General features: G+C 39.1%; 1 protein-coding gene across 1 annotated transcript in view; it reads left to right on the top strand.

The window, feature by feature from the left end:
• tenm4 (teneurin transmembrane protein 4) overlaps positions 1–26,321 on the top strand; it is a 1,444,950-nt gene that overhangs the window by 1,392,579 nt on the left and 26,050 nt on the right. The window contains 5 exon segments of the mRNA XM_052026216.1: positions 596–828; positions 6,222–6,376; positions 13,344–14,221; positions 17,103–17,275; positions 17,994–18,229. Coding sequence (XP_051882176.1) covers positions 596–828; positions 6,222–6,376; positions 13,344–14,221; positions 17,103–17,275; positions 17,994–18,229 — 1,675 coding nt within the window.

Below are 26,321 nucleotides of genomic sequence, written 5' to 3'. Positions count from 1 at the left end.
TTTTCTATTTGAGTATAGAGGAGCGGAGTTAATGACATAATAATTTATTTAATCGATGAAATACGACAGCCCAGCTTTTGTTTAGTTCTTGGTTAGTTTTTGTTTATTATTACTATTCATTTTGTTTTGTTACTTTTTTTTAGTTTGGGGCTTTTTTTTCTCATATAATCAAATTTCTTTTAAATCTTTTCTATGTTCAATTATTAAGAGATTGGGAGGTTCAGATTAAATATTTAGCTCTTTATGTTTGTATACGTTAACTGTTATTATTGTAATCCCGATCTCTTTATATCACGTGTATAATTACTATTGTTATGTATATCAATTTGAAATTAATAAAAAGATTGAAAAAGAAAGAAATAGTGAAATAGGCTGATTGGCTGTTTGGTCCACTCCTGCACCTACGTCTTTGGCTCTTTGGAGTGCATACAAAATGGATTGAAGGAAACAAAATAGACCAAATGATAGTTGGGAAACTAAGCAATTAGCACAAATTTAAGCTTTTCTGATAATCTTTGCAATAAATAAATATTTAAATGTTCTGTTTGAATTTGGGACAATGTCAAGCTTAAAATGTGTTTTTATCTCTTTTTAGTAACAGCCTAGCAAACAAGTACTACCTCTCAGTGGATGCAGTTTCAGGATCACTATACTTGTCTGATACAAATACCAGACGTGTCTATAAAATAAAATCCCTTGCTGGAGTCAAGGACATCACTAAGAACGCTCAGGTAGTGGCCGGGACAGGAGATCAATGCCTTCCTTTTGATGAAGCGCGATGTGGTGATGGTGGAAAGGCAACTGAAGCCACTCTAACTAGTCCAAGAGGTGAGTCTCCAGCCAATTAGTCATGTCAACTGTACTTCTTTTTGTGATTGATAGTAGAAAGTTTGGTAGATATTCTTTGAATCATCAAACATTTGAAATCACACTTGGGTGCCTGAAGCCATCTGCAACAACAGTACATCAGTTTTGAAGATTACTGCTAAGATTGCAGTTACCTTTTAAGTGACCAGTAATTATAGACTGCAAACACAGTCAACAAGGCTCAACTGATGGCTATGTTCACTCCAATTGCAGCTCATGTTTGCATGTCAACAGAAAGTTCTGTGAGTTTGCATTCCAGGGCAATGTAATTTTAATGTTGGTAGACAGAAGACAGCAACAGTCATTGTATTTTAAAAACCGAATAACCAAGCTTCCAAAGTGATCTGGAGATTCATGGAAAGTCATTTTAAACATGGGTTCACCCACACTGGAATATGAGAAGACATTCCTTTTGTAATGCATCTGTTCATATCCTCGGGATGTTACATATGCAGCAGCCAAGTCGCACAGAGCAAAGTTCAGTAAAGAAATCAAGTAAATTGCAATTATAGAGAAACAAAGGACTACAGATGCTGGAATCTAGATGAAAAACATGCTGCAGTGATGCTGGAGGAACTCAGCAGGCCAGAGCATCATGGAGAAAAGCAGGCATTGAGTCCTAAAGAATGGTCCTGACCCGAAACATTGACCAAATTGCAATTGTTTTGTTTTAATTGAGGGGCGTTGGCCTATGCACCAGAAGAACTCCTATTTTTTGTGTCATACCATGGGATCATTGACCCATCAACCAAAGCATCATTTTAATATCCACAAGAGGATTTGTCCAACAGAACAAGCAGTTCCTTACAAATATCAGATTAGTTAATGCGCTCATCTTAGAGTGGGACTTGAAACCATGATCTTCTGATACTGAGTTGAGAAATTAACAGTGAATTCCTCAACATCTCGAACATGAAAAGGAAAGTTCTGTCCGAGTGATGGGATCTTGTTTTGCTTGGCTTTGGAAAACTCAGCAGGTAGAACGAGGCTTCATTCCTGGATACAGATATCTTGTCAATAAACATCTGAAACTGCAATGCATCACCAAGGAAAGGACAATGTTGTCACCATAGGGTCTTGAATGAATGGCAAATTAGCTGACAGGATTACATGTTTAGTTTGGCAGTGAAAATGCATGTGAAAAATGAAGATTAATGCAGGAAAAAATTATATGGAGGTGGTATCTTGTGTAGTTCCATAGGGATTTACACTAATAAATGTTATAGAGAATGCTGTTTCTAATAATGCTATAAAATGTCATAATAACAACAAGCCAGATGGTTAGAGTAAAGGGGTTTTGAAGCATTCAAGGGGATCTGGACCAATTAAGGAAATGCAAGTAGTAATTCATAGTGGATTTGAGACATAGTGCAATCAAAATCATTGAAGCACTGGTAAAGTTTCAAGAAAGAGCAGCAATATTACTAATAAACAAGGATTTATGTAATGAAAGAACTTATTTCCAGAATTCTTCTAAATTGTTATCTGTGGTCTTTGAGCCCTACAGCAGGGAACAGGCCCTTCAGCCCAATGATTCCACACCGACCATTAAGCACCCATTTACACTGATCCCATGCCTCTCACCTACATACTGTGGGTAATTTACACTGGCCAATTAACCGACCGATCTGCACATCTTTGAGATGTGAGAGCACCTGAAGGAAACACGCACAATCAAACTCCAAACAGACAGCACCGGGGGTCAAGATTGAACCAGGATCGCTGAAGCTGTGGGAGCAGCCTCAATATTTATTTATTTTGGGGGATCTGAGTGTCATTGGCAAGGCCTGTATTTATTGCCCATCCCTAACTGCCCTTGAGAAAGTGGTGGTGAGCTGCAGCTTGAACCATATTGCAGTCCTTCTAGTGCTATGGGGTAACCCTAATTCCAGGATTTGGAGCCAGCAGTGGTGATATATTTCCAAATCAGGATGTGGTACAGCTTGGAGAAAAACTTGCAGGTGGTGGTGTTCTCATACTCCTGAAGCTTTTGTCCCTATTTATGGTAGAAGTTGCTGGTTTGGGATGTGCTGTTGGAGTAGCCTATGTGAGTAACTGCACTGTGTTTTGTACATGATACACAGTGTGCACTAGTGGTGGAGTAGTTAGATTCTCTCCTGTTGGATATGGCCATTGTCTGATTAGCAATATGCATGATTGTTGCTTGCCACTTATAACTCCCTACTAGACTATTGTGTAAATCTTGCTGCAGGAGGGAAGAGCTCCTTCATTTGCTCATGTAAGTATAAGCAAAAATACCCTCTTCTGACCTTATGATAGAAGGAAGGTTATTGACGAAGCAACTGAAAATGGTTGGATCTAGGACATGGTCATGAGGAACTCCTGCAATGGTCCTGGGCCAGGGATAATTGACCTCCAACAGCCGCAACCATCTTTCTTTGTGTTAGGTATGACTCCAACCATTGGAGTGTTTTCCCCTTGATGCCCAGTTTTACCAGGTCTCCTTGTCGCCACACTCAGGCAAATGCTACCTTGGTTTCAAGGACGTCACTCTCACCTCACCTCTGGAATTCAGCTCTCTACTTCATGTTTTGGTTGTGGTGATGTTTGGAGCCAAGTGGTACTGGTGAAATCCACACTGGGCATTGGTGAGCAGGTTACTGGGGAGTGGGCGCTGCCTGATGGCACTGTTGTCAGCATCTTCTATCAATTCCCAATGATTGAAGGTAGACTCGTTGAGTGATAAGGCACTGGATTGGTTTTGTACTACTTTTGTGATAGATTGCAGTGTTCCAGCTTGGCGAGAGCAGCAGCTGTTTCAGGAGTGTAGGGTCGCAGTACTGGAGCCAGGAAGTTGACTGGTTCTACGGTTTTGCTGTATCCAGAGCTCTCAGACAGTTCTTTATTTCACATGGAGTGAATTGAATAGACTGCAGACTGGATTCCATGATGAGAATCTCAGGAAGAAGCCAAGATGGATCATTCAGTTCATGGGTTTTGTAAGTTTGAGCTTTATTGCTGAATTGGTTTTGCAAGTATCAGCCTTATCTTTAGCACTCACATCCAGGGCCATACCATCATTGAGAATAGAGCTGTTCTCGGAGTCTTTTCCTCTTGTTAGCTGTTTACCTTTCCATCACCAGTCAGCTTATAATGTGACAGGCGTGCAGAGCTTTGATCTAATCCTTTGGTTGTGAGTTCACTTAGTTCTATGCATTACATATTTTTGCTGTGTATATAGTCCTCTTGCAGCTTCACAAGTCTGGCAATTCATTTCTAGATGTGCCTGACACTGCTCCTGGTTTGCCTTTATGCATTCTTTATTGATCGCTTAGCTTGACTGTATTGGTAGGATGAAAGATATGGTGGACCAGGCATTTCTCCAACTGCCATTGAGGTCCACAGTGCCTTGAGAATCCCAGATTTTATCGTTTCATACTTTCTTATTGTGTACAGTCAGAATTGGTTGTATCCTGGAATCAAAAATGGAAACAGCACACAAGGAGGCCTTGTGGTGCTGGTTCTGTGCAAATGGAATTGCAAAGAACCAGTTACTCCCATGCCCTGCCGTTTCCCTTTACTCCTGCAAGTTTTATTTTTCAAGTCTGATCCCTTTTGAAAGACATGATGGAATCTGCTTCAGCACCACATCAGGCAAAGCATTCTGGATGCTAGCACTCACCACATAAAGATTTCCTGTGTCACCTTTGGTTTGTTTGCCAGTCACCTTAAATCTGTTTCCAATTCTTTTTGACCCTTCCATCAATGGGAGCAGTATCTCTCGACCTACTCAGTCTTGACCACTCAGCCTTCTTTACAATCCCAGTTTCTCCAACTTTCCCCTGGGGCGAAACGGTAGTGTAGCGGTTAGCGAAACGCTATTACAGTGCCAGCGACCCAGGTTCAATTCCGCCACTGTCTGTAAGGAGCTTCCATGTTCTCCCCGTGTCTGCATGGGTTTTCTCCAGGTGCTCCGGTTTCCTCCCACATTCCAAAAACGTACAGGTTAGGAGTTGTGGGCATGCTATGTTGGCACCGGAAGAGTGGCGACACTTGAAGGCTGCCCCCCAGCACATTCTCAGTAATGCAAAAAGACACGTTTCACTGTGTGTTTCGATGTACAATTGACTAATAAATAAATATCTTATCTTATGACCAGTACCATTCCTGTAAATCTCAAATCCACCATCCCCAAGGCCTTCATGTCCTTCCAAGACTGCAGTGACCAGAATTTGTTTCATCATAACTTTTTCGCTTTAGTATTTCTTGCATCTACTTATGAAGCTCAGAGACCCAGTGCTTTCAAACAATCTTTTTCAACCAGTGTTGCCACCGTTAAGGATTTATGCACGTGTATACACAGGTGTTGCTGTATCTGTATTACCTTTGGAATTGTTCCCTTTATGTTATATCACACATATACAATTCCAAACCTGTCATTAGTGTGTAACAGAAAAAGCAGCAATCCTGACATTGACCACTGTGGAACACCAGTGTCCCAAAATCAACAATCTTATTTTCTGTCGCCATCCCAACTTCTTATCCATGTTTCCGCTGCTCCTTTTATTGAACAGATTTCAACCTTGCTAACAAATCCATAATCTTGTGCTTTATCAAACTCTGGTTGGAAATCATACGCCATATTTTCAGCCTCTCTCATCAAAAAACTCCATAGTTTGTTAAACACTATTTGCTTTTTATATATCATTGTTGGCTTCCATTAATTAGTTCATGCACTTTAATTTTGGGGTATGGTTTCCAGAGCTTTCCTCACCACTGCAATTGAACTGACTAGACTAAAATTGTTGGGTTTATCCTTATTGTCCATAGTCAATAAAGATGTAGTATTGGCAATTCTCCAACCCTCTGATACCATCCACATATCTAAGGATAATGATGGGTGCTACCTCTGTAATCTTTCCCTTAGCAACCTTCAGTGCACCCGCAGTAAACCTACTGACTTAAGTACTATTAAGTACAGCCAGGCAATCTACTATCTCTGCTTTGGACAGGTAACTCTCCAATGAAATCTTTGGTTACGTAATGTTTTAAAAACCCAGTAGGTTTTCACGAATTAATGCAGTGTTCTTCAAGCCTTTCTGCAGGTGGGAATGTTTGGCATTATCAACGTGCCTTGAGACCACCTGTTCTAATTTTCAAAAGATAGTGAGAGCGACTAAAGATGAAGCAAAACAAAAGATTTTAATGTGGTGCCAATACTATTATTAAAGTTAATAATACCCTTGACTGCATTAATATCTATAGAAATAGAATGACTTTAAGGAGACTTACCAATTCCCTTCTTGGATGAAATCTTAAAGCTAAACAAAAAAGAAATGCTTGTGATCTGAACCTAGAAGCTTATTTTATTGTTCATTCTTTTCCTTCACCAGGTATAACAGTTGATAAATTTGGTCTGATATACTTTGTTGATGGAACCATGATACGCCGTATCGATCAGAATGGAATCATCTCCTCTGTGATTGGTTCTAATGACCTAACCTCAGCACATCCTCTTAGTTGTGATTCAGTGATGGATATTTCCCAGGTAAAATGATTGTCATGCCGTGTAACTTTGACACAAAAATAATGCTTTTACAGTTTTTATGGACAATCTGCAGATGAATGATTGGGCTAACTGTTTAAGTAAAAAGTAAGTGGGAGGCATTTGCAGGTTCTCACAATCACCCACATTAACTTTGATGTAAACTCTGTAAGTGATTGTTCATGGGGTGTTTTCTGGGGTTTACGACAATCTTGTGCCAAAGTTACATAAGATGATTGCACAAACCCTGCATGTTCAGTGCCCAGAAACTCCTCCCTGAATCAAGCATTGAGTCTTACAGATAAATTATTTGCTACCTGGGCTTAATGGGCCACTAACTTTGATATAAACCATTCAGAAATAGATAAATGGTTGTTCATGCTGTTTTCTGGGTTTATAAACTGAGTTTAGGTTTAATTTTTTTGAACAGTTGATTTAACATAAGATCCTTGTTGAACTTTAACCTGGTTTTTAATAGTACATGCATGTGTTTAACACAAAAGCTAATTACTTTCAGCTAGAAGTAAAGCCTGTGCACTTTCACACAAGAAAAACAGACAAGTTATACATGAGTGGTTGAAAGGAAAGTAAAAAGTCACAAATAAGAACTCTGGAATAATATTCACCTGAAAGAGTTTTATATCAAGATTATAACTGAAAGCTGTGCATCATGTTTTACATGATTTTATAGTCCACACAAAAAAAAATCAAATCATGTTGCTCTTCTGTTAAACCCTGAAGTGGACAAGTTGGAAGTTGCTTGGAAGCTCAGTTTCAGACTTTCAAAATGTTCACATTTTACCTAATTTAATCCCATGAAGTTTGGGATGTTAATATTCTATCTGACAATTACATTAGGCATTATTGTACTGATCCCTAATAAATAGGTCCTGAATTTTGTTTTAGTTGATAATGGAGGAGATGGATATTGCCTCCATTATCAATTAAAACAAAAAAATTCAAGGCTTGACTGATAACTTTCCTTGTCAGAGCCATGTCCTTCAGAATGTTCAAGTCCAGAAAAAGTGCGTGCCACATATTGTGAAGGTTAATGCTTTTTGTAGACTAAGTGTACGGACTTTATCCTAACCAATGATCACGACTGTTGGAGACCCAATCTACCGTCATTAAACATTTCAATTTCTTGTGCTGAGATTTTGTCATGAATTCAATATAGTTTTTCAAGTCTCATTCATAAAGGAACATAAGTTCCTTCAAACCTAAAGAGTTAAAAGCTTCAAAGCATTTAGGTCAAGACACTGCATTCTTTGCGGCTCACATAATCCAGTCAGTTTCATTGAAGTGAATACCTGACAAATGAATTTCTCTGTGGAGTAAAGAAAATCCTTTATTTACAGTTCAAAGTTTTTCTCAATATTTCCTCCTTATTCTCTACAATCAAGATATTCACTAGATACAAAATATTTGACTATCTAACAAAATACACAAAATAATGATTAATAGCCATGATACTGCAGTTTGTTAATGCTTTACTGGTTGACATTTCACATTGCAATTTGTGCAGCCGACCCACCATGATTGACATGTAAAATCATAGATTAATCTCTTTAATGGTACTGTGACAGCAATTGGGAAAACATCTTGACACTATAAAAATGTTCTCATTTCATTTAGTTTGAACAATTGTGGTGTTTAACCGTAGAAAATATCAGGGATGAGAAAAAAGCTATTTTGGCAGGGGAAACAGTTGAATGTGATGACATTTCCTTATGTTCTGTACATAATGCTTAACTTTTCAACAACTGGGAAATCCATGGGATTGAACAGAACCCTAGTTGTAAACCACATCATCATTATTCTTCTATATTAACTTCAGTGGCGAGTAATATCGGGTGAGGTACAAAACCAACATTGCACTCTAGGCCTTCAGCTTTCCACCATTTGCTCACATAGTTCATTTAGTACCTACATACTTTATTTCTTATTTAAAATATAGTTGTTTTCCATTCTGTAAAAAATATACATTTACACATTAGAAATCTTGTTGTATGATTTTAAGATAGAAATTAGGCAACTTGACAATAACGTTGGATTGACTTTGATGGGTGGCAATAACTCTAGACATTCATCTGTATCACCAACAGGAGGCCCTAGGTGGTTGGACCTCAGTTACTGTACATTTGACAAATTAGGCTCCTGCTCAATTATCCCATTGATCAGCAGCTTGTCAATCATGGATAGAAGAGTTAAAAGTGGCCCACTAATAGAACTAGGTGACTTTCCTCCAAAAGCTCAGCTGGTAGAGCAGAGGACTGTAATGGAAAGCATAGCTATCCTTGCTTCGCTAGTTTGACTCTGGGCGAAAGAGCAGTTCCTCTTTAGGTAACTAAGAAGGGATGGTGGCAAGGCAGTGGACTTTGTCTATAAGGACTTCAGTAAGGCATTTGACAAGGTCCCTCATTGTAAGCTGGTCCAGAAGGTTAAGACAAGGTGAGCTGGCTAGTTGGATCCAATACTAGCTTGGTGATTGGAGAAAGTAGGTATTGATAGAAGAACGCTTTTCTGATTGGAAGCCTGTGACCAGTGGTATACTGCCATGATCAGTGCTGGGACTTTGTTGTCTGTGGTATATTTAGTGACTTGGATGTGAATGTAAGAGATACGATTAATAACTTGCAGATGACATGGAAATTGGTGGTGTTATGGAGAACAAGAAAAGCAAAGGCTACAACAAGATATAGATCAGATGAAAAGTTTGGCTGAGCATTGGCAGATGGAATTTAATCCTGACAAGTGCAAAGTGATGCATCTTGAGAAGTCATATAGGAGAAGACCATGTACAGTAAATGTTGGGATACTAAGGAATGTTGATGAACAGTGGGACTCAGGGGTTCAAGTCGATCGTTCCCTGGAAGTGGCAACACAGGTAGGTAGCATAGTGAAGAAGGCATGTGGCATGCTTGTCTTCATAGGTTGGGGCACAGAATACAACTTGCAACTTTACAAAACACTGGTTAGACCACACTTGGAGTACTGTGTGCAGTTCTGGCTGCTACATTATAGGAAGGATGTGATTGCGCTGGAAAGAGTCCAGAGCAGGTTCACCAGGACGTTGCCTGCATTGGTGAGCTTGAGTTATGGGGAGAAATTGGATGGACTGGGCTTGTTTTTCCTGGAGCAAAGGAGGCTGTAGGGTGACCTGATAAAGGTATATCAACTTACAAAAGGCGTAGGTAGGGTAGATAGTCAGAATAATAGGTGTATCAAAACAAGAAGGTGAGAGGAAAGAGTTTTAAAGGGTATCAAAGGGGAAAGTTTTTTTGCACAGAGAGTGGTTGATATCTGGAACTTGTAGCCAGAGGAGATGGCGGAATCAGATGCAATCACCAATGGACATTTAGACAGGCACTTGAATAGGCAAGGCATAGAAGGAAATGGACCTAATGTGGGCAAATGGGATTAGTGTAGATGGGCAAAAAGGGTGACATGAACGTAATGGGCCAAAAGACCCAGTTCTGTGCTGTAGAAGCAGGCCAGGTGTTCAATGAAGAGGGTGATGGAAGGTGAGTAAGTGGGTGAATGTCAGCACAAGAAGAATATATTATGCTAAATCCCTTCTCCAAATAATATGCAGGATATAGAGTTATTTTGCCAGCAGCCTCTGCCAACACCCTTAAAGAAGTGTTGAAGTGTTGGATTTGTGTAGTACAAAGGTTGCACATTTAGCCATAAAAATTCATATTAGGAATCTCTGTGAACCACAGGACCCTTCATTTCACATAATAATGGAGCTAAATCCTGCTTTTTCAGGAGTGGTATGGTCTCTTTGCACCTTGACCACAATGGGAAAAGGCACCAAAATAGAAGAAAATGAACAATTATATTATGGAAATTTATTATGGTAATTTTAACAACATATGATAATGTTACAGCCATTTCAAATTAAGTATTTCTGACAAATTAAGGGCATTCCACTTGTGCAATTAATGGCATTGTATTGGATAATGAAAGCTGAAAGGTAATGAAAGGGTAAATACACTTACAATGGAAATGCAGGTTTTATTAGTAATAACTTGGTAACATACTGAAAACAGTCAATTTTGGCTGTTTGCCATGTTAACTGAGGCAAGACTACACTTTTATCACTTGGAAGAATAAAAAGCTTTTCAATTAGATCTCGATGGTATTATGAAACCACAGGCCATGAAATTTTAAAAAGGCAGCTTTGATAGGGAATGGGTTTTAAATATTGAAAATTCACTAGTTATTTAAAAAGAAATTTGCTTCCTGATGCAAGTGCAAATATTAGGAAAATTATGTGCATTGCATCAAATTCTGGGTACCTCATTTATTATAGTGTTATTTCCCAACTGTCAAAAAGATAATATAGTGGAGTTAATTTGCTCAATCATCTTAATACCAACTTCATTCATTGCAGATAAACTCTTTTTATTAAAGATATATCCAAGTGAGATTTTTAATTATTCTATTTCACAATTTTTTCTATTTCCTGTGGATCAGTTGAATACTTCCTGCAAAATAAAATCAGAGGAAAAATTCTAAAAGGGTGCTGAAACTGGGAGATCTAGGAGTATCTGTGCATAAATTATTGAAAGTGGCAGGTTGAGAAAGCATTTAAAACAACATATGGGATCAACATATAAAGGCACTGAGTTCAAAAGCGAGAAAGTCATGATGAACCTCAATAAAACAATGGTTTGGCCATAACTGGAGTATTACATCCAGTTCTGGGTCTGACAATCTGAATAAAGAAATGTGAAGGTCTTAGAGAGGGTATAGAAGAAGTTTGCTAAAATGATTCCAGAGCGACGTGACCTTAAGTTACGTGGAAACATTGGAGAAGCCAGGATTGTCCTTTATAGAATAGAGGAAATTGAGGAGGGATCTGATCGAGGTATTTAAAATCAAGAAGGATCTAGACAGAGTAGAAAGATTAAAAATTGTTCTCATTGGTGGAAGAACAAAGAGGCAGACAATAGAGAAGATTCGTGATTGGCAAAAGGACCAAATGTGACATGAGGCAAAGTGTTCTTATGCATTGAGTGTTCAGGAACTGGAGTCACAGCCAGGAAAAAGCAGATTCAATTATGGCATCAAAAGTGAATGGGACAAAGAAAATTGTAGGACGGTGGTGAGAGAGCAGGGGTGTGTGACTTGCTGGATTGCTCTTGCATAGAACTGACATGGAGTTGATGGGCCAATAGCCTCCTTCCATACTGTGAGCCTTCTGTGAAGACTTAAACAAAGTTATGGTGCTGGCTTCCACCACTGGTTGAACTGTAAAGTTCCAGACCAAATGAAGCTTTCATTCTAAAATAATAAATACACTGTCTGAAATATTGCCACAAAATGTAAACTATTTCAAAGGCTGTATTAATTATGAAAAATGTTAATTCAAATTAATAGAAATTCTCTTGCCACCATGAGGTAAAGGTAGCTAAAGGATAAGTCTTTAAAAGTGAGCCAATTCAACAAAACACAATAATGGAATTATAGAATTTTGTGAAGGTTTGCAGAATTTCAGCTTCTTCCATGTTGTGGATTTTCACTAAGATATTATCAAGATTCTGAGGAAGCAAGCATTTCTGAAGTGCAGATTCTGTTATCCCAGGTATAAGCAGAAAAGACTCAACTGGCCATGTTGCATTTGACCTGCTGAATAATTCCAATATTTCCTGTTTATATTTAAGTATTCCTGAAGTTGAATGGTATGAATCTGCATTAATGACAACACTAGGTCCATAACATTGTTGGATCCGGTTATTTTCGAATCCGCAGGTTCTTTCAGAAGTCCAAGAATGAGTTGAAACAACTTGGTGCTTCACAACGTTTTATTGGAAAAGTTTAAAAAAAGAAACAGTCACAGAGCACATGGCACTAGCTTTACTACTGGGAGATGATCCAAGACAAAGGAACTAAAAGTGAGCTAGGGCCAGGGGGGAGAGAGCAAGAGAAGCGAGAGAGAGATAGAGGCAAAAGAGAGAGCAAGATAAGCAAGAGAGAGATAGAGGCAAGAGAGTGATTAACAAAAAAACACCTTTTATACCTGAGATAAGAGGTACTCCTTATCTAACAATAGTCCAGTCAGAAAACCTATTAGATACTTGTGGCAAAACCAACCAATGAGAAAACACGTATTCACCTGATGGACGAACCAATAAGATAAAAGCAGTTATACCTTATGCAGCCGCTTGAGGTGTATTAAACACTATACATGTTAAAAAACTACTTAAAACAGTGGAATCCAACAGCACTTTCGACAAAGGGAAACATCCAACACTTACAATGGGATAAAATGAAATTGTCTTTTCCTTTTTACAAATTCATGCTTTTCACATAAAAATATTCAGGTGTCATTTTGTGTTGAGGGAAGAGGGAAGAAGAGACCCAATGCATTTTTTGAAGAGGTCACACATTTTAATTTTCCAGCTAAATTTATATAAGAGATCTTTTGTTTGATGTAAGAAAAAGTTCAGGAAAGGAAATTAATATTTTTATCATACAGTCGTCGTTTTACAGGGCAGGGATTTATAGAACATTGGTTATAACAATTTGTTACTCATCTCATCTTCTAAGAGCGAATATCATATTTTAATGCCAGCATTTTGTATATTACTCAAAATTTTTAATGTCAGCATTTTGAATATTACTCAAAATTTTAATTCTCAAAATTGTGTCAGATATTAATAAGGTGCAGCACAGTAGCGTAGCGGTTAGCGTAACGCTATTACAGTGCCAGCGATCGGGGTTCAATTCCTGCAGCTGTCTGTAAGGAATTCGTACATCTTCCCTGTGACAGTGTGGGTTTCCTCTGGGTGCTCCAATTTGTCCTACATCCCAAAGACATACGGGTTAGTAGGTTAACATGGGTGTAATTGGCCGGCGCGGGCTCGTTGGGCCGGAAGGGCCTGTATAAATAAAGTTTTTCTTTAAAGTTTTTAAAATCAAGTTTTAACAGCTGTTGATTTTAATAACACTTTTCCCTCAGGTACGTTTGGAATGGCCCACAGACCTAGCAGTGAACCCTATGGACAATTCCCTTTATTTGCTGGATAACAATGTGGTACTACAGATTTCAGAAAATCACCAAGTTCGCATTGTGGCTGGACGCCCAATGCATTGCCAAGTGCCTGGAATTGATCATTTCCTCCTTAGCAAGGTGGCAGTGCACTCAACCCTGGAGTCAGCCACTGCCATATCCATTTCCCATAATGGAATCTTATATATAGCAGAAACAGATGAGAAGAAAATTAATCGTGTGCGGCAAGTCACAACGAATGGCGAGATATCTCTGCTTGCTGGAGCACCGACTGGATGCGACTGTAAAAATGACGCCAACTGTGAATGTTATTCGGGAGATGATGGATATGCAAAGGATGCTAAACTAAATGCTCCCTCATCCCTGGCAACGTGCCCTGAGGGAGAGCTGTACATAGCAGATCTCGGGAACATCCGCATTAGATTTGTTCGGGAAAACAGGCCTTTCCTCAATTCTCAGAATCTGTATGAGGTTGCTTCAACCATTGATCAAGAGCTGTATTTATTTACCCTCAATGGTAGCCACCTGTATACTCAGAGCCTTATCACTGGAGACTACCTTTATAATATCACTTACACTGGGAATGGAGACATAAGCACAATCAAAGATAATAATGGGAATTCATTAAATATTCGGCGTGATGCCTCTGGAATGCCACTTTGGCTGGTAGTGCCAGATGGACAGGTTTACTGGCTGACAATTGGTGCAAACAGTGCATTGAAGAGTGTATCCACCCAGGGACACGAATTAGCTATGATGACATACCATGGCAGTACTGGTCTATTGGCAACGAAAAGCAATGAAAATGGATGGACCACGTTTTATGAGTAAATATATAATTTTTTAACTTATATTGAATAAGTACTTGTTTTTGCATAGCTGCTTCTCTAATCTCAGCAATGAAACCTAACACCAGATAACTCTTCCTGATGTCTCATAGATTGTAATCCAGTCTAGTCTAAACATCATTCAAGAGACAACAGGGCTGGAAAAGTCTGACCCAGCTCACAATATCGTAGTATTGAGCTGGTGCTAAGATATCCAGGTCTGGACATTATCTGGCTGCTTTTTGAGGTTGACTTAGATGCTCCAGTACAGAATTGCTGCATTAGTGTCTGTCATCACTGAACATTCAAACAATATTTCCCCAGCTGTATGTGTGGAAGCCTGTTGTGGCTAGATTTTGATGTAAACCAGGCTTAGTAATTGCTTTTTCTTCTTGAATTAAAACAGTACATTAATTTATACTGAAGGTTCAGAGGGACTTCTTTTATGTGGTTCCAAATATATCTGCTAGCACATAAAAGATTAGCCTCTGATATAAAATTTATTTTAAATAAATGTTTCAGATGAAGGAGGTAGTGCACATTTTTTTGAAGAATCAAGAAGTAGTTTTCCTTTGGCGAGGTTACTGCTGAAAAAGCAGTTAGCTTATGTTGCAAACACTGCAAAAGATGAACAATTGAACACATTTTGATTTTTGTAATTCCTATTTTGCTTTTAAGTGATTAATGACACAATACCAATTTCCTCAAGTTACATTATGGAATTTTATCATGAATCTGCTTGGAGAACAGCTGGTCCAAAACCCACTGAAAGTAGTCAAAATGATTAGGAGTGTATTAGCTATAAGGAGAGGTTAGACAAACTTGGATTGTTTTCACTGGAGTGTCAGAGGCTGAGGGGCAACCTAATGGGAGTAAATAAAATTATAGTCAAAGGTAGTCCCAGGGTTGAAATGTCAAATACTAGAGGGCATAGGTTTACAGGTGAGAGGGGGAAAGTTTAAAGGAGATTTACAAGGTAAGTTATGTACACAGAGAATGGTGAGTGTTTTGGAACATGCTGCCAGAGGAAGTAGCAGGAGCAGATACAATAGCGATGTTTAAGAGGCATTTAGACAGACATGTGACCAGGCAAGGAGTAAAGGGATGTGCAGGCAGATGGGATTAGTTTCAATTAGGATCATGGTCAGCACAGACATGGTGGGCCGAAGAGTCTGTTCATGCACTATATTGTTCTAGTTCTAACCCGGGAAGGTGGGGACAGAATAAAATAAAAAATGGGAGGTAAAAGTCATGTTTTCTGAACAACATGCAAAACATCTGAATTTGCTACTTAAATTATTTCGTCAAAATGGGGCGAAAGTAAGTATATTTTCAATATTCATGCTCTTGTCTAACATTTTACCAATGACAGTAACTTTGTGCTTCACACTTAATTGGCTTCGGAAATCATGCAATCTCAGGAGAGCTTCCTCCCTTGCTCTACAGTGATTCTGACTTGGGCATTTTTTTCACTTTAAGCACTCCAGTTATGGTTAATATTTGATTCATTGTGATTATAATTTAACATTGTGAATGAACAAATATTATTTTTTGTTCTCAACATATTTCATTTTAACATAACACGTTAATTCAACATAATGATATTTTCATACGTGGTACATATTTTTGTTAACTGGTGATACAAACGTTCAATGCAAATAGATGGAAGAATCTCTGATTATCCCACAATAAAAATTCAATAATACTGCAGTTGCAAAAGACAGTATGTCCGCTTAAGTATAACATATATAACATATTTCACATGCTTTTTTTAATGAATAAAGCTGAAAGGGTAGGTATATGTGTTAATTCAATGGAGTCAGAATCTGTGCATAAAATAAGGATAATACTAAGAAACCAATTGGTGGGAAAGCCCGTGTCCAAACAACATCTGTATCCAGGCCACTGCTAAACCATTTTGACCTATTTCTAGCAATCCCAATGACAGGCTAAAACATGCATATTGCTCCTTGCAAATATCGATTAGGACTCTAACATTTGTCGAATGTCTCCTTTGGAAAATAAGAAGAGCAGGATCCAAAGCAGACCTGTTCAGAATGCATCAGATAATGGGTCAAACAAATTGCTTTCCAAGTCATTGCATGTTTCTGTATTTAATATGTCTCAAAATAGAACAGGCAACTGTTTCATAAAAAAAAATTTAATTCAGTTGCATATTAATTCAAATAATTCAGAAAAACAAAGATAAAACCAAAAACACATGTAGGGAAAAGTGTTTTTAAAATATCTGAGTTTTATTCATTTTAGTTTACTGAAATGAACAGAAATATAAATAACATCATTCTGATATTTTAGCTAAAATTTGTCAATATTCTGCTATATACTTGCAATTGCGAATCATATTAAAATTAAAAAAAAAGATTGAAATTGCTAGGGGTTTCATCTGATCTTTCTTTGCTGGATAGGTTATATTTCTTTCAGTGAGTTCTGTCTTTCAGTGAGTTTTGGACTCACTGGTCTCACTATTATGCTTCCAGTAAATATAACAGAGAAAAATGGAAGTGACTTTGTCGGTGAAGCATTTCATTAATTCCCTGGATGTATCCCAAATGCTATTTTTGAAAATTCAGCTCAGTTTGGTGATGAAACAATAATGGCTTAGAATTTAAGTTTCTTATGTAAAAAAATTACCTCGCCTCAAGGAATCTAATTACTAATGATAACTTTAAAATGAATTAGTTCTATTTTCAGTGTTCTTATAATGCTAGGTAGAAAAGTTCCAATTGAACTGTCCAGTAAATATTGAAAACTCTCTTGGAAAAATTGTAATGCATGTAAGATTGTTGGTTGGAATATAAAATTTGAAGCATTTCAATCAAACAAAATACACAAGATATAAACGCAATTACTTTCCACCTAGGTATGATAGCTATGGCCGCCTCATCAATGCAACTTTTCCCACTGGGCACATTGACAGTTTCCATGGTGATATTGACAGTGCAGTTCGAGTACATGTTGAGACTTCTAATAAGGATGATGTTACTATAACAACCAATCTGTCAACTGCAGGTGCATTCTACACCCTAGTCCAAGGTAAAGTTCATTCTCTATTATTTCCAATTAACTATATATTCCTATTTTTTCTCACTAATGGAAAAAATAATTACACCAAGGTTTCATGATTGTCAAAACCTGAAAAAAAGCAGATGCTGGAAATCTGCAATAAAATCTAGTGGAAGGTGATTGACCTAAAACATGAACTCTGTTTCTTTCTCCACAGATGACATCTTTTCTGCTAAGTATTCGGAGTATTTTCTGTCTTATGACATAATACTAGAGTGGTTATGTTATATACTTTGTTGCTTATTTACAAATCGATCATTGTACTCCTCAGTTAAGGCAACAAAATTCCAGCAATAATGTGAAATGAAAGATATCAGCTTGGCTGGTGGTGACATGATCTGCCCATTTTCCCTTCCTACTGAAGCAAGTGAAGCAGGAGCTAATCGAAGCAGTTAATCTGTCATCCATTTCACAGATTTGCCCTGAATTAGCAGACCACCTTTATTTTATTTGATTTGAATCAAATTACTAGGTGTTTGTTTCTGTTGGTTGCACTTTGCACATATTATCCTCTCTGCACTGTCTCTGACCACATGAGCATTGGAAAATTTGCTGAAGTAAGCAAGCACATTGAAATAGCACAACTCATATTGATTGCCTGACCTGAGACCCAAGCATGCATTTTTCTCATACAGTATTTGTCATAGTAGTGATGTTAAAATATTTACTTATTTCTTTGTATTCTTAGACCAAGTTCGAAATGCATATCATGTCAGTGCAGATGGTTCACTGAGACTTATGCTAGCTAATGGTATGGAAGTTTCATTGCAAACTGAACCACATCTCTTGGGAGGCACTGTAAATCCTACAGTCGGAAAGCGCAATGTTACGTTACCGATTGAAAATGGCTTAAATTTAGTGGAATGGAGACAACGAAAAGAACAAGCCAGGGGACAAGTCACTGTATTTGGAAGAAGGCTTAGGGTGAGTAAAACTTGATAAAATTAAATACACTGAATATAAAACTGAATCCCCAACAATGCATCTTTTTAACCCACAAATGAACTTTGTTGGATGTTGCGACAAGCTCATTAGAGGTGGAGAAAGCTGTTATTCTCATAAAAATCTTAGCATGTTTTAATGCAGCACTTAATTATCTACAAAATAACTTTCACCTCTACCGCTCTATCTGGATGCTAGACCTGTGCATTAGTTGTGAAGTCATGAAAGTTTATTATGTGAAAACCATTTGTCCATTTTGTTTTCTGCCAGCTCTTAATCTGAACAAATCAAAGCTCACAACTGATGTGAAGAAGGAACTGCAATAGAGTGGTTATAAATTTTGCGTTTATTAATTGGAACTCATGTTTATTTTATGTTTCCAATTTAAAGTAATATTTTAGATTCAACTTTTCATTCTTTGCCTTATGTACTTATTTAAAGGCCAGGTTTTAACTCTGGGCCATTATTTAGCAGGTGACCTTTGATCTCAATTCGGAACTAAGCCAAAATCATAGCTTTTGGACCTCATCAAAGGGTTTCCATTCTGATTCACTGATGATCCCATTCACTACTGTAACCCTGTTTCCACTGGAACCTGATTAGGAGGGAATACTCATCATAACATCGGATTCGATTTTCTACAGCAAGATTTCATTCTTTAAGTGATCCAACTAGAAACTAAGGCAGTGTAAGTTACAGACAAGCCCTCCAGTTCCCAGAGGGCTCATTTGAATTCTTATTGGAATACGTCAGAATGAGGAGAGATGTTGGACTCATAATCCTTCAACACATGAAATCATGCATTGAAACAGCTCTATACGAGGAGCTTGAGGGAGGACCTAAAGGACAAATATTCTAATGCACACACTGTCCAAAGTGACTTATGTGTTAGAACTGGCTTTTCATGCATACGTGTGCACACGCCACCAATTGGATTTGACACTGCTATCTTCCATAGTGGTTGAGTTGGTAAAAGATTGGGGAGATAGGGGAAAAAATCATTGCAGGTCACAGGGAAGAATAAGGGAGTGGGAAAAAGGTTATGGAGAAGGGCAATAAATGACTGGAGAGAGGAATGAATCTTCAGATGGGGAAATCCTGGGGTGAGTGGTGGAGAGAAATCTGGTGAGGAGAAAATGATTGGGGGAGATCTAAGGAATGTGGTGAAAATCATCGGGTGCTGACTGGAGAGTAGATGAATGTGAGAAGACAGCAGAGTGGGAGAAGATCACAACAGGAAGGGTAGGACCTGGAGTGAAACTGGAGTGGGTGAGGAGGAGCTTGGGAGAAGGAGAAAACCAGAAGAGAAGATTGCAGATCTTGTAAGAAGAATCAGGGCACGGGAAGAGATGGGGACCAGAAAAGCAGATGTGTATAACTCTGGACACAGGGAGAAAATCTGGGATTGGGGTGGGGATGTAGTAGCTTTGGGATGAAAGCCAGAATAAATCAATGAGATTTGTGGGTGGGATTTGATTGGTGGGTGGAGATGAGAGAGTGACTGGGGAAAGGATGGAAAGAGGATCAGGAGGTGAGAGAGAAGGATGGGGTAAGGGAAGAAGATCATGGAGGGTGAGTAGGTTCCTCAGTGGAGTCAAGGCAGGTGGATTGGTGAGAGGCTGGGAACAGTTGTAGAAGAGATCTAAAGGTGTATAGAGGTTGTTGGAAGGACAGTGGAAGAAGGTGGTGTTGCATTGCAAAGTTTAGATGGGTGTTATGGTGATCACTAAGGATGTTAATAACATAACTTGGAAGACAGGAACTTACCTTAAGGAAGAATGACCCATCCTGGAGGAGTGTTTACTGCCACAATCCCAGACTGTGGGTCCTTAAAAGCCCTACCCCAACCCCTTGCCTAGTTTGGGCCCAGAGCTTCAGTTGAAACTGGTGGTGTTCAGGTACCACGTGAATGCAGTAAAAGAGCATGAGGTGACATCAGTCATGTGCTGCATGTTAGTTGATGTCACTCACATGCCAAATCACCCCCATGCATTTCCATATTACATGCATGGAGAACCAGTCAGATTTTTCCAAAGCAATTAGCAACTGAAGTTGTACATAAAATTCAGCCATCAAGGACAGAAGAACTTTGCGCTACGCAATAGAAGTTCTAGGCTATTCGCTTTCCAGCAAATGAAAGGAGGATCTGAAACACCAAAGCCACCGCTTATGGAGATCCTTTGATCAGAGGGTCAGCTCCAGGAACATCACATCCAGTACCTGTATCAAGTGCAGGAAACACAACAATGGCCTCTCAGGATTAATAAAGGTGAGTAAAGCTCTACATTTCTTTAGCTCTTTCAACAACCCATGGCAACTGTCCTTTCCACTGCCAACAATTTACAAGCCTCCATCACATCCTCCCTCACCAACCTTTCTATTCCACTTCTCCCTCTCAACACTTTCATCTTACCCGTCTCTCGATGCATATTAGTTGCACTTGCTTATCCTTCCAGACATTTTCATGAAGAGCAGAAGCTCCACTCACTTAAACTCCCCTTCTGCAAACAGGTTTCTTATTATTTGTTTCCACCCCCCCCCCCCCCGAGAAACCTATAAAAGAAATGCATAACCATGGCTAAATGTGATAAATGTCATCTGTTATTTCCCAACCTCTTATTGTCATCCTAACATTCATCCCTCTTCTCTTTCCTCCAGGTTCTTCAACAAGACTCCAAAGAAGACACCTCAGAGGAAAAAAATCCTTCTGAGGAAGCACTGTCATGCACTCCTTCACTGCCAAGTAGCAAAACAGAAATTCACACTGCTGGATTAGAGTGAAGGAGAGGAGTCTGCACATAGTGAAATGCCCAATGCTATGGACCAGTAACAGGTAACAGCAGCAGGGCCAGCTCTGGAGACAGCTCTCTAGAGATCGAAGCACCCAGCTTTGAGGAGGATGGAGATATGAATTTCAGAGCCCAGCATGAGAAGAAAACTGCTTGGCAAGCTCAAACATAAGATTAGTGATTTGAAAGCCTGCCAAGGAGTTTTACCATATTTGCTGAAAGTGTGGAGTCCACTTCCAGTGGATGCATTTGTTCCACCTTGAGGTGCCCCCAAATTCTCCAAGTCGTGCTGCAACCATTTCCGCCCTTCAATAACTCTGCAAGTTTGACGTAACCAACGCACATTGTAAAAAGCTGCTGCCAGAAAACTCACTCCTTGTGCTGTGTGTCAGGAGAGCAGAACACCCTGCCATACACTGCAATGCCAGCTTATCATTGTGCAGAAGCACTCAGTGCTGAAAGGACAGCACTTCTGCTGCCAAGGTCCCAGAAACATGTTATTAGCACTCAGACTTATTTTAAGCTTTAGACACTCTAAAATTTCTTAAGTGGATGCATTTTTTTATAAGAGATAAGATATACAGTATAAGATAAGTATCACATAAGATTACAAGTATCTAGGGGCATGAGCAGAAAAGGGGGCAGTTGGGCACAATTCCATGCGCCCACTCGTGTGCATGTGTATGAATAATACACATCTGTTTGAAGTTTTTTGTTTAATTGCAAAGCCCATGAGCCAATGACAGCTCCCATCGACCCCCAGGTTAGCCAGGAACATGGGCAGTTGTGAGATCAGAGGCTCGGCGTCAGAGAATGGCCAAAAACATGGGCAGGGGTGTGGTCAGAAGCCATGGCAAGAGTGTTGCCAGGATAGAAAGCTGAAGATTAGAGAATGGCCGGGAACATGTGCCTGGAGGATTGGACAGGTATGTGAATAGGAAAGGTTTAGAAGGATATGGGCCAAACGCGGGCAAATGGGACTAGCTTAGGTGCGCATCTTGGTCAGCATGGACCAACTGGGATGAAGGGGCTGTTTCCGTACTGTTTGATGTTATGACTCTGGAGGTGAGGAAAGGGGAAAGGGAGGTGTAAGACTGAAGGGAAAGTGTGTGTGTGATGGGGAGATGGTGGCAGAAGGAGGTCAGGGAGGAGAAGGAAGAAAACTCAAACACTCACATATGAGTGGTATCAGTCAATGGAGAGATCTCTCTCTCTCTCCCCCTTCCTCTCTCTCATTCCCTTTCTCTCTCTCTCTCCCTCTCTTCTCTCCCTTCCCCTTTCTCTCTCTCCTTCCTCTCTCTCTCTTTCTCTTTCACTCCCTTCCCCTCTCTCTCTCCCTTTCTCTCTCCTTCTCCTCTCTCCCCCTTTCCCTTTCTTTCTCTCCCTCTCCCTCCCTCTTTCTCTCTCCCCTTCCTCTCTCTCTCTCTATCCCCTTCCTCTCTCTCTCCCCCTCTCTCTCTCTCTCTCCCTCTCTCTTTCCCTTTCTCTCTCCCCTTTCTCTCACTTTCTCACTCTCTATATCCCCTTCCTCTCTTTCTCTCTCTCCCGCTTCCCTTCTCTCTCTCTCTTTCTCTCTCTTTCCCTTCCTCTCTCTCCCCCCTTCCTCTCTCTCTCCCCCTTCCTCTCTGTCTCTCCCCCTTCTTCTCTCTCTCTCTCCCTCTCTCCAAAACAATAACACACTCAAAGTTGCCCTTTTATCCCCACCCTCTGCTTGCCGTCTATTATTCAATTCTCAGTGCACATTAATGTTACACCTAGTCCCAGGACCCCAAATTTTGAATAAGAACCTCTTGAAAGATAGCTTATTGAATGCCTTTTGAAAATTGACTTCCACTTCTATCAACCCAGGCAACTGCAACCTAAGAATACTCCAACAGATGTGTTAAACACTATCCCCCTTTCTTAAATTCTTTTTAATTCTTTCCAATCATTTTTGATTTTCCAAGTGCTCTGGAATCAGGTCTGTAATAATAGTTTACAGCATTTTTTCTCACACTAGTGTCAGTCTAACTGGTGTATGCTTCCCTTTCCCTTTCTCTGTACTTCCTCGAATGACAGGAATGTCTTTGTCATCTTTCAAAACATGGGAACCATTCTATAATCCATGCAAGGTTAAAACCAATGGAACCACTGCCTCTATAGAGATCTCTTTGAATTCCCAAGAAATAAGCTGTAAAGCCAAGTAGATGTAACCCATGTGTTATTGCCTTAATGCCATGCAAAGCCTAACTTCTTAAAATTAATCACTCTGAATAGATTCTTGGTTCCCACTCTTTCCAAAATGTTTTTGTGTCTTCTATTGTGGTCACGGATACAAAGTATGTCTTTATTTTTTCATCCATTTTCATCTTCCCCTTATAATTTCACTACCTGGACTTGTAAGGAATCCATATTTATTGCTATTAACTGTGTAATTTACATACTTCTGGAGTGTTTTTTTCATGGTTTCCTCTGGTATTTTAGTTTAGTTCTCCATGAATTCTTTGGTTATTCTTCACTCATTTCCAAAATTCTGCTAATTCTCAAGATTATTGCTATTTTTAGTTTAGTAGTTACTGTGGTTTTTCCCATCGACTTTTTTTTTGCCAAAATGGCCCCCATTTGAAAAATAGTGAATATCACTGGTTTAAGGTGTTCTTCCAAACTGATCAAATCTAAATTTCTGCGCATACCACTGCAAGTGTCTGTTTCCAACCAGACAACTCAAATTGCATTACATCAGTAACTGAAACTCCATTGCCTCAGCTGGGACTGAGATTTATTCATTCCTACTGCTGCCTTTGTATATCGCATGAGACAAGGAGAGAGAATAAACTGCATACCAGCTGATCATGGAGCAACACTGATGACATTAACAATTGCTGTGAAGTCACTGAACCAGATGTTTATACACTTGTGTCAATGCTGCTGAGAAACGTGCCAAGGGAGAAAGAGTTGTGGAATAGGGAATTAGAATTAAAAACAAAAGGCACAGCATAACATATTGTAAGTGCTAAATAAGTCTCAAGTGTAACAGGGAGACCAGTGGAATTGGACCAATTAACACCTGTTAATTATGCACAAATTTTGCATTAAAACCATCTAGTGCATGTTTCTAGTGCATGTGCGCATTTCTGGTGGATGGCCCGCCCATCAGTAAATTGAACTGGGCACTTCCAAGCGTAATTTATTTTCACACAACTAATATCCTGTACTCTGTTTTTACCCTGTACTACCTCAATGCACTATATAATGAATTGATCTGTGCGAATGGTATGCAAGACAAGTTTTTCACTGTACCTCGATGCAAGTGACAATAATAAACCAATACTAATACCAATGCTTTCCCAGCATTATTCTCAAACATAAACTTACTGTATCATCAACATGCACAATACTCATCTCTGCCAACAGAAATTGGGGCAATAATATGCAACCTATTATTTCTGGTTTTGACTCACTGTAAACCAATAAACAAACCACCTCAACAAGGCAGCATCAATACACAAATTTAAATGGCTCTGCTGAGACAATAATGTTTTGGCCACAGACTCTTGTCTATCAATTTTTAGTTCTGCACTTTCATCCATAGGTATCACTGGCAAAGATCACAGTATCTCAATATTATCCACATTAGCTGAAGATGCTCTGCTCACTGGCTTGGGGCTACTTGCAGCACTGGGGTTCATTGAGTCACACTGTCAGGTCAGATGGGGGTGACCACATATTGCAAAGTGCTTTGCCCCCACCTCTCCTGGTATTCCCTCACCACCAGAGCAGCCTTAACACTACTGTACTGTGGCAGCCACGGGGATGTAATTTAAGGATCTGACTTGCTTTCCAGGGATCAGTTTTGGAATGACGTGGCAGCTGCAAGCTCCGCAGGCAACATCTGTCAAGAAATGCAGAAGCAGAATTTTACTGAACAAATACCTCTCTAAAAATGAATTATACAGGAATTTCCAGCAATATTTTGTTCCTTTTTGTGTGTGATAGCTCATTCTTCTTATTTGAGCATACAAAAAAAGGCAGACTTCAACTTCCAGACAGTATTGTTTAAGCTCTGGATGAGGTGTATTTTTAAAGTATGGTTTTATCTTTTTTTCATTTATTATTTATCGAAGCTCAAAGGGTGGGAGAATATAGATTTCATCAATCAAAGTGTTCCTGACTTATACAGACAGATAGAAATGGAGGCAAATGAGCGATAACATTAAATGGAAGAGTAACCTGGTGTTTCAGTATTCCCTATATTTAATTTGAGGAGGTGAGGTACACCTCCATTCATTGATGTAAAAACATACAGTTATCATAATGTGCATTGATATTAGGATGATTCAGATTTTGGATGGCAGTGCAGGGACAAGGGCCGAAAGTTCTGTTCTATTTCTAATGCTACATGCATACATTTCCATCTTATGATCAATCAAAGCCATTTGTTATGTCATTCTCTACATATTCATACAGAATAAAATATTTCATGATTTTAAACGAAGCCAAGCCCCTGGCTCCTCACCTTATATTCATATAACATTGGGCTCCTCTGAAATATTATTAAATATTTTATAAACCTTAGTAGATTGGTATCTTGCTACTTGATACTGACAAGATACACGCTGAGATGGAATATAAAACTCATACAAGTGCACAATAAGGTTTTCTTGGGTGGCTGTATATATTTCTAATCAGTACAACAGAGAATTAATATTTCATCATTTTGGTATGTAATTTACTTTTTCACCTCAGTAACTTAAAATGAAACATGTCAGATGGTCACCTTTTCTTATACACAAGGCGTTTCTGAAAACAGCTTTCCTCATTCTGTGGTTTCATTTAGGTATAATTCTATCACCCAGCAACATTAGTAAGACCATCATGCTGAATGGACAAACCTCAACCTTCCATTTGCTCCCTCCTTGCTAGCTTTCTCTTTTTCTGAGCACCTGTATATGATTGGTTTCCACTGCTCACCTGGACACATTTCTGTAAATACCACCACAGACCTTAGCTGTTTATGTCTCGACTACCAAATGAAACTCATTACTCTTGAATCTTCAACAATGCAGCATCTGTACAGTCATTTCAATGGTACCACATGCATTGTTACTCAGTGAAATGGCTACCCCCAATGTCCCTCACAATTCCTCCTCTCCATCCCTTTCATTTATTCCCCTCTTCCATTTCCTTCCCCAGTTCTTTGACCTTCACACTTTGTTCTGTCCTCTTTTCCTTCACTGTTTACCTCAGTCTCTAGCCCTCCATCTACTTTGATATTTCTTCCTGTCTCTATCTTGTGTTTCTCACCA

The sequence above is a fragment of the Pristis pectinata genome, chromosome 11 (assembly GCF_009764475.1).
Source record: "Pristis pectinata isolate sPriPec2 chromosome 11, sPriPec2.1.pri, whole genome shotgun sequence".
NCBI classification, from domain to species: Eukaryota; Metazoa; Chordata; class Chondrichthyes; order Rhinopristiformes; family Pristidae; genus Pristis; species Pristis pectinata.
This window is presented reverse-complemented; position numbering and strand designations above follow the sequence as displayed.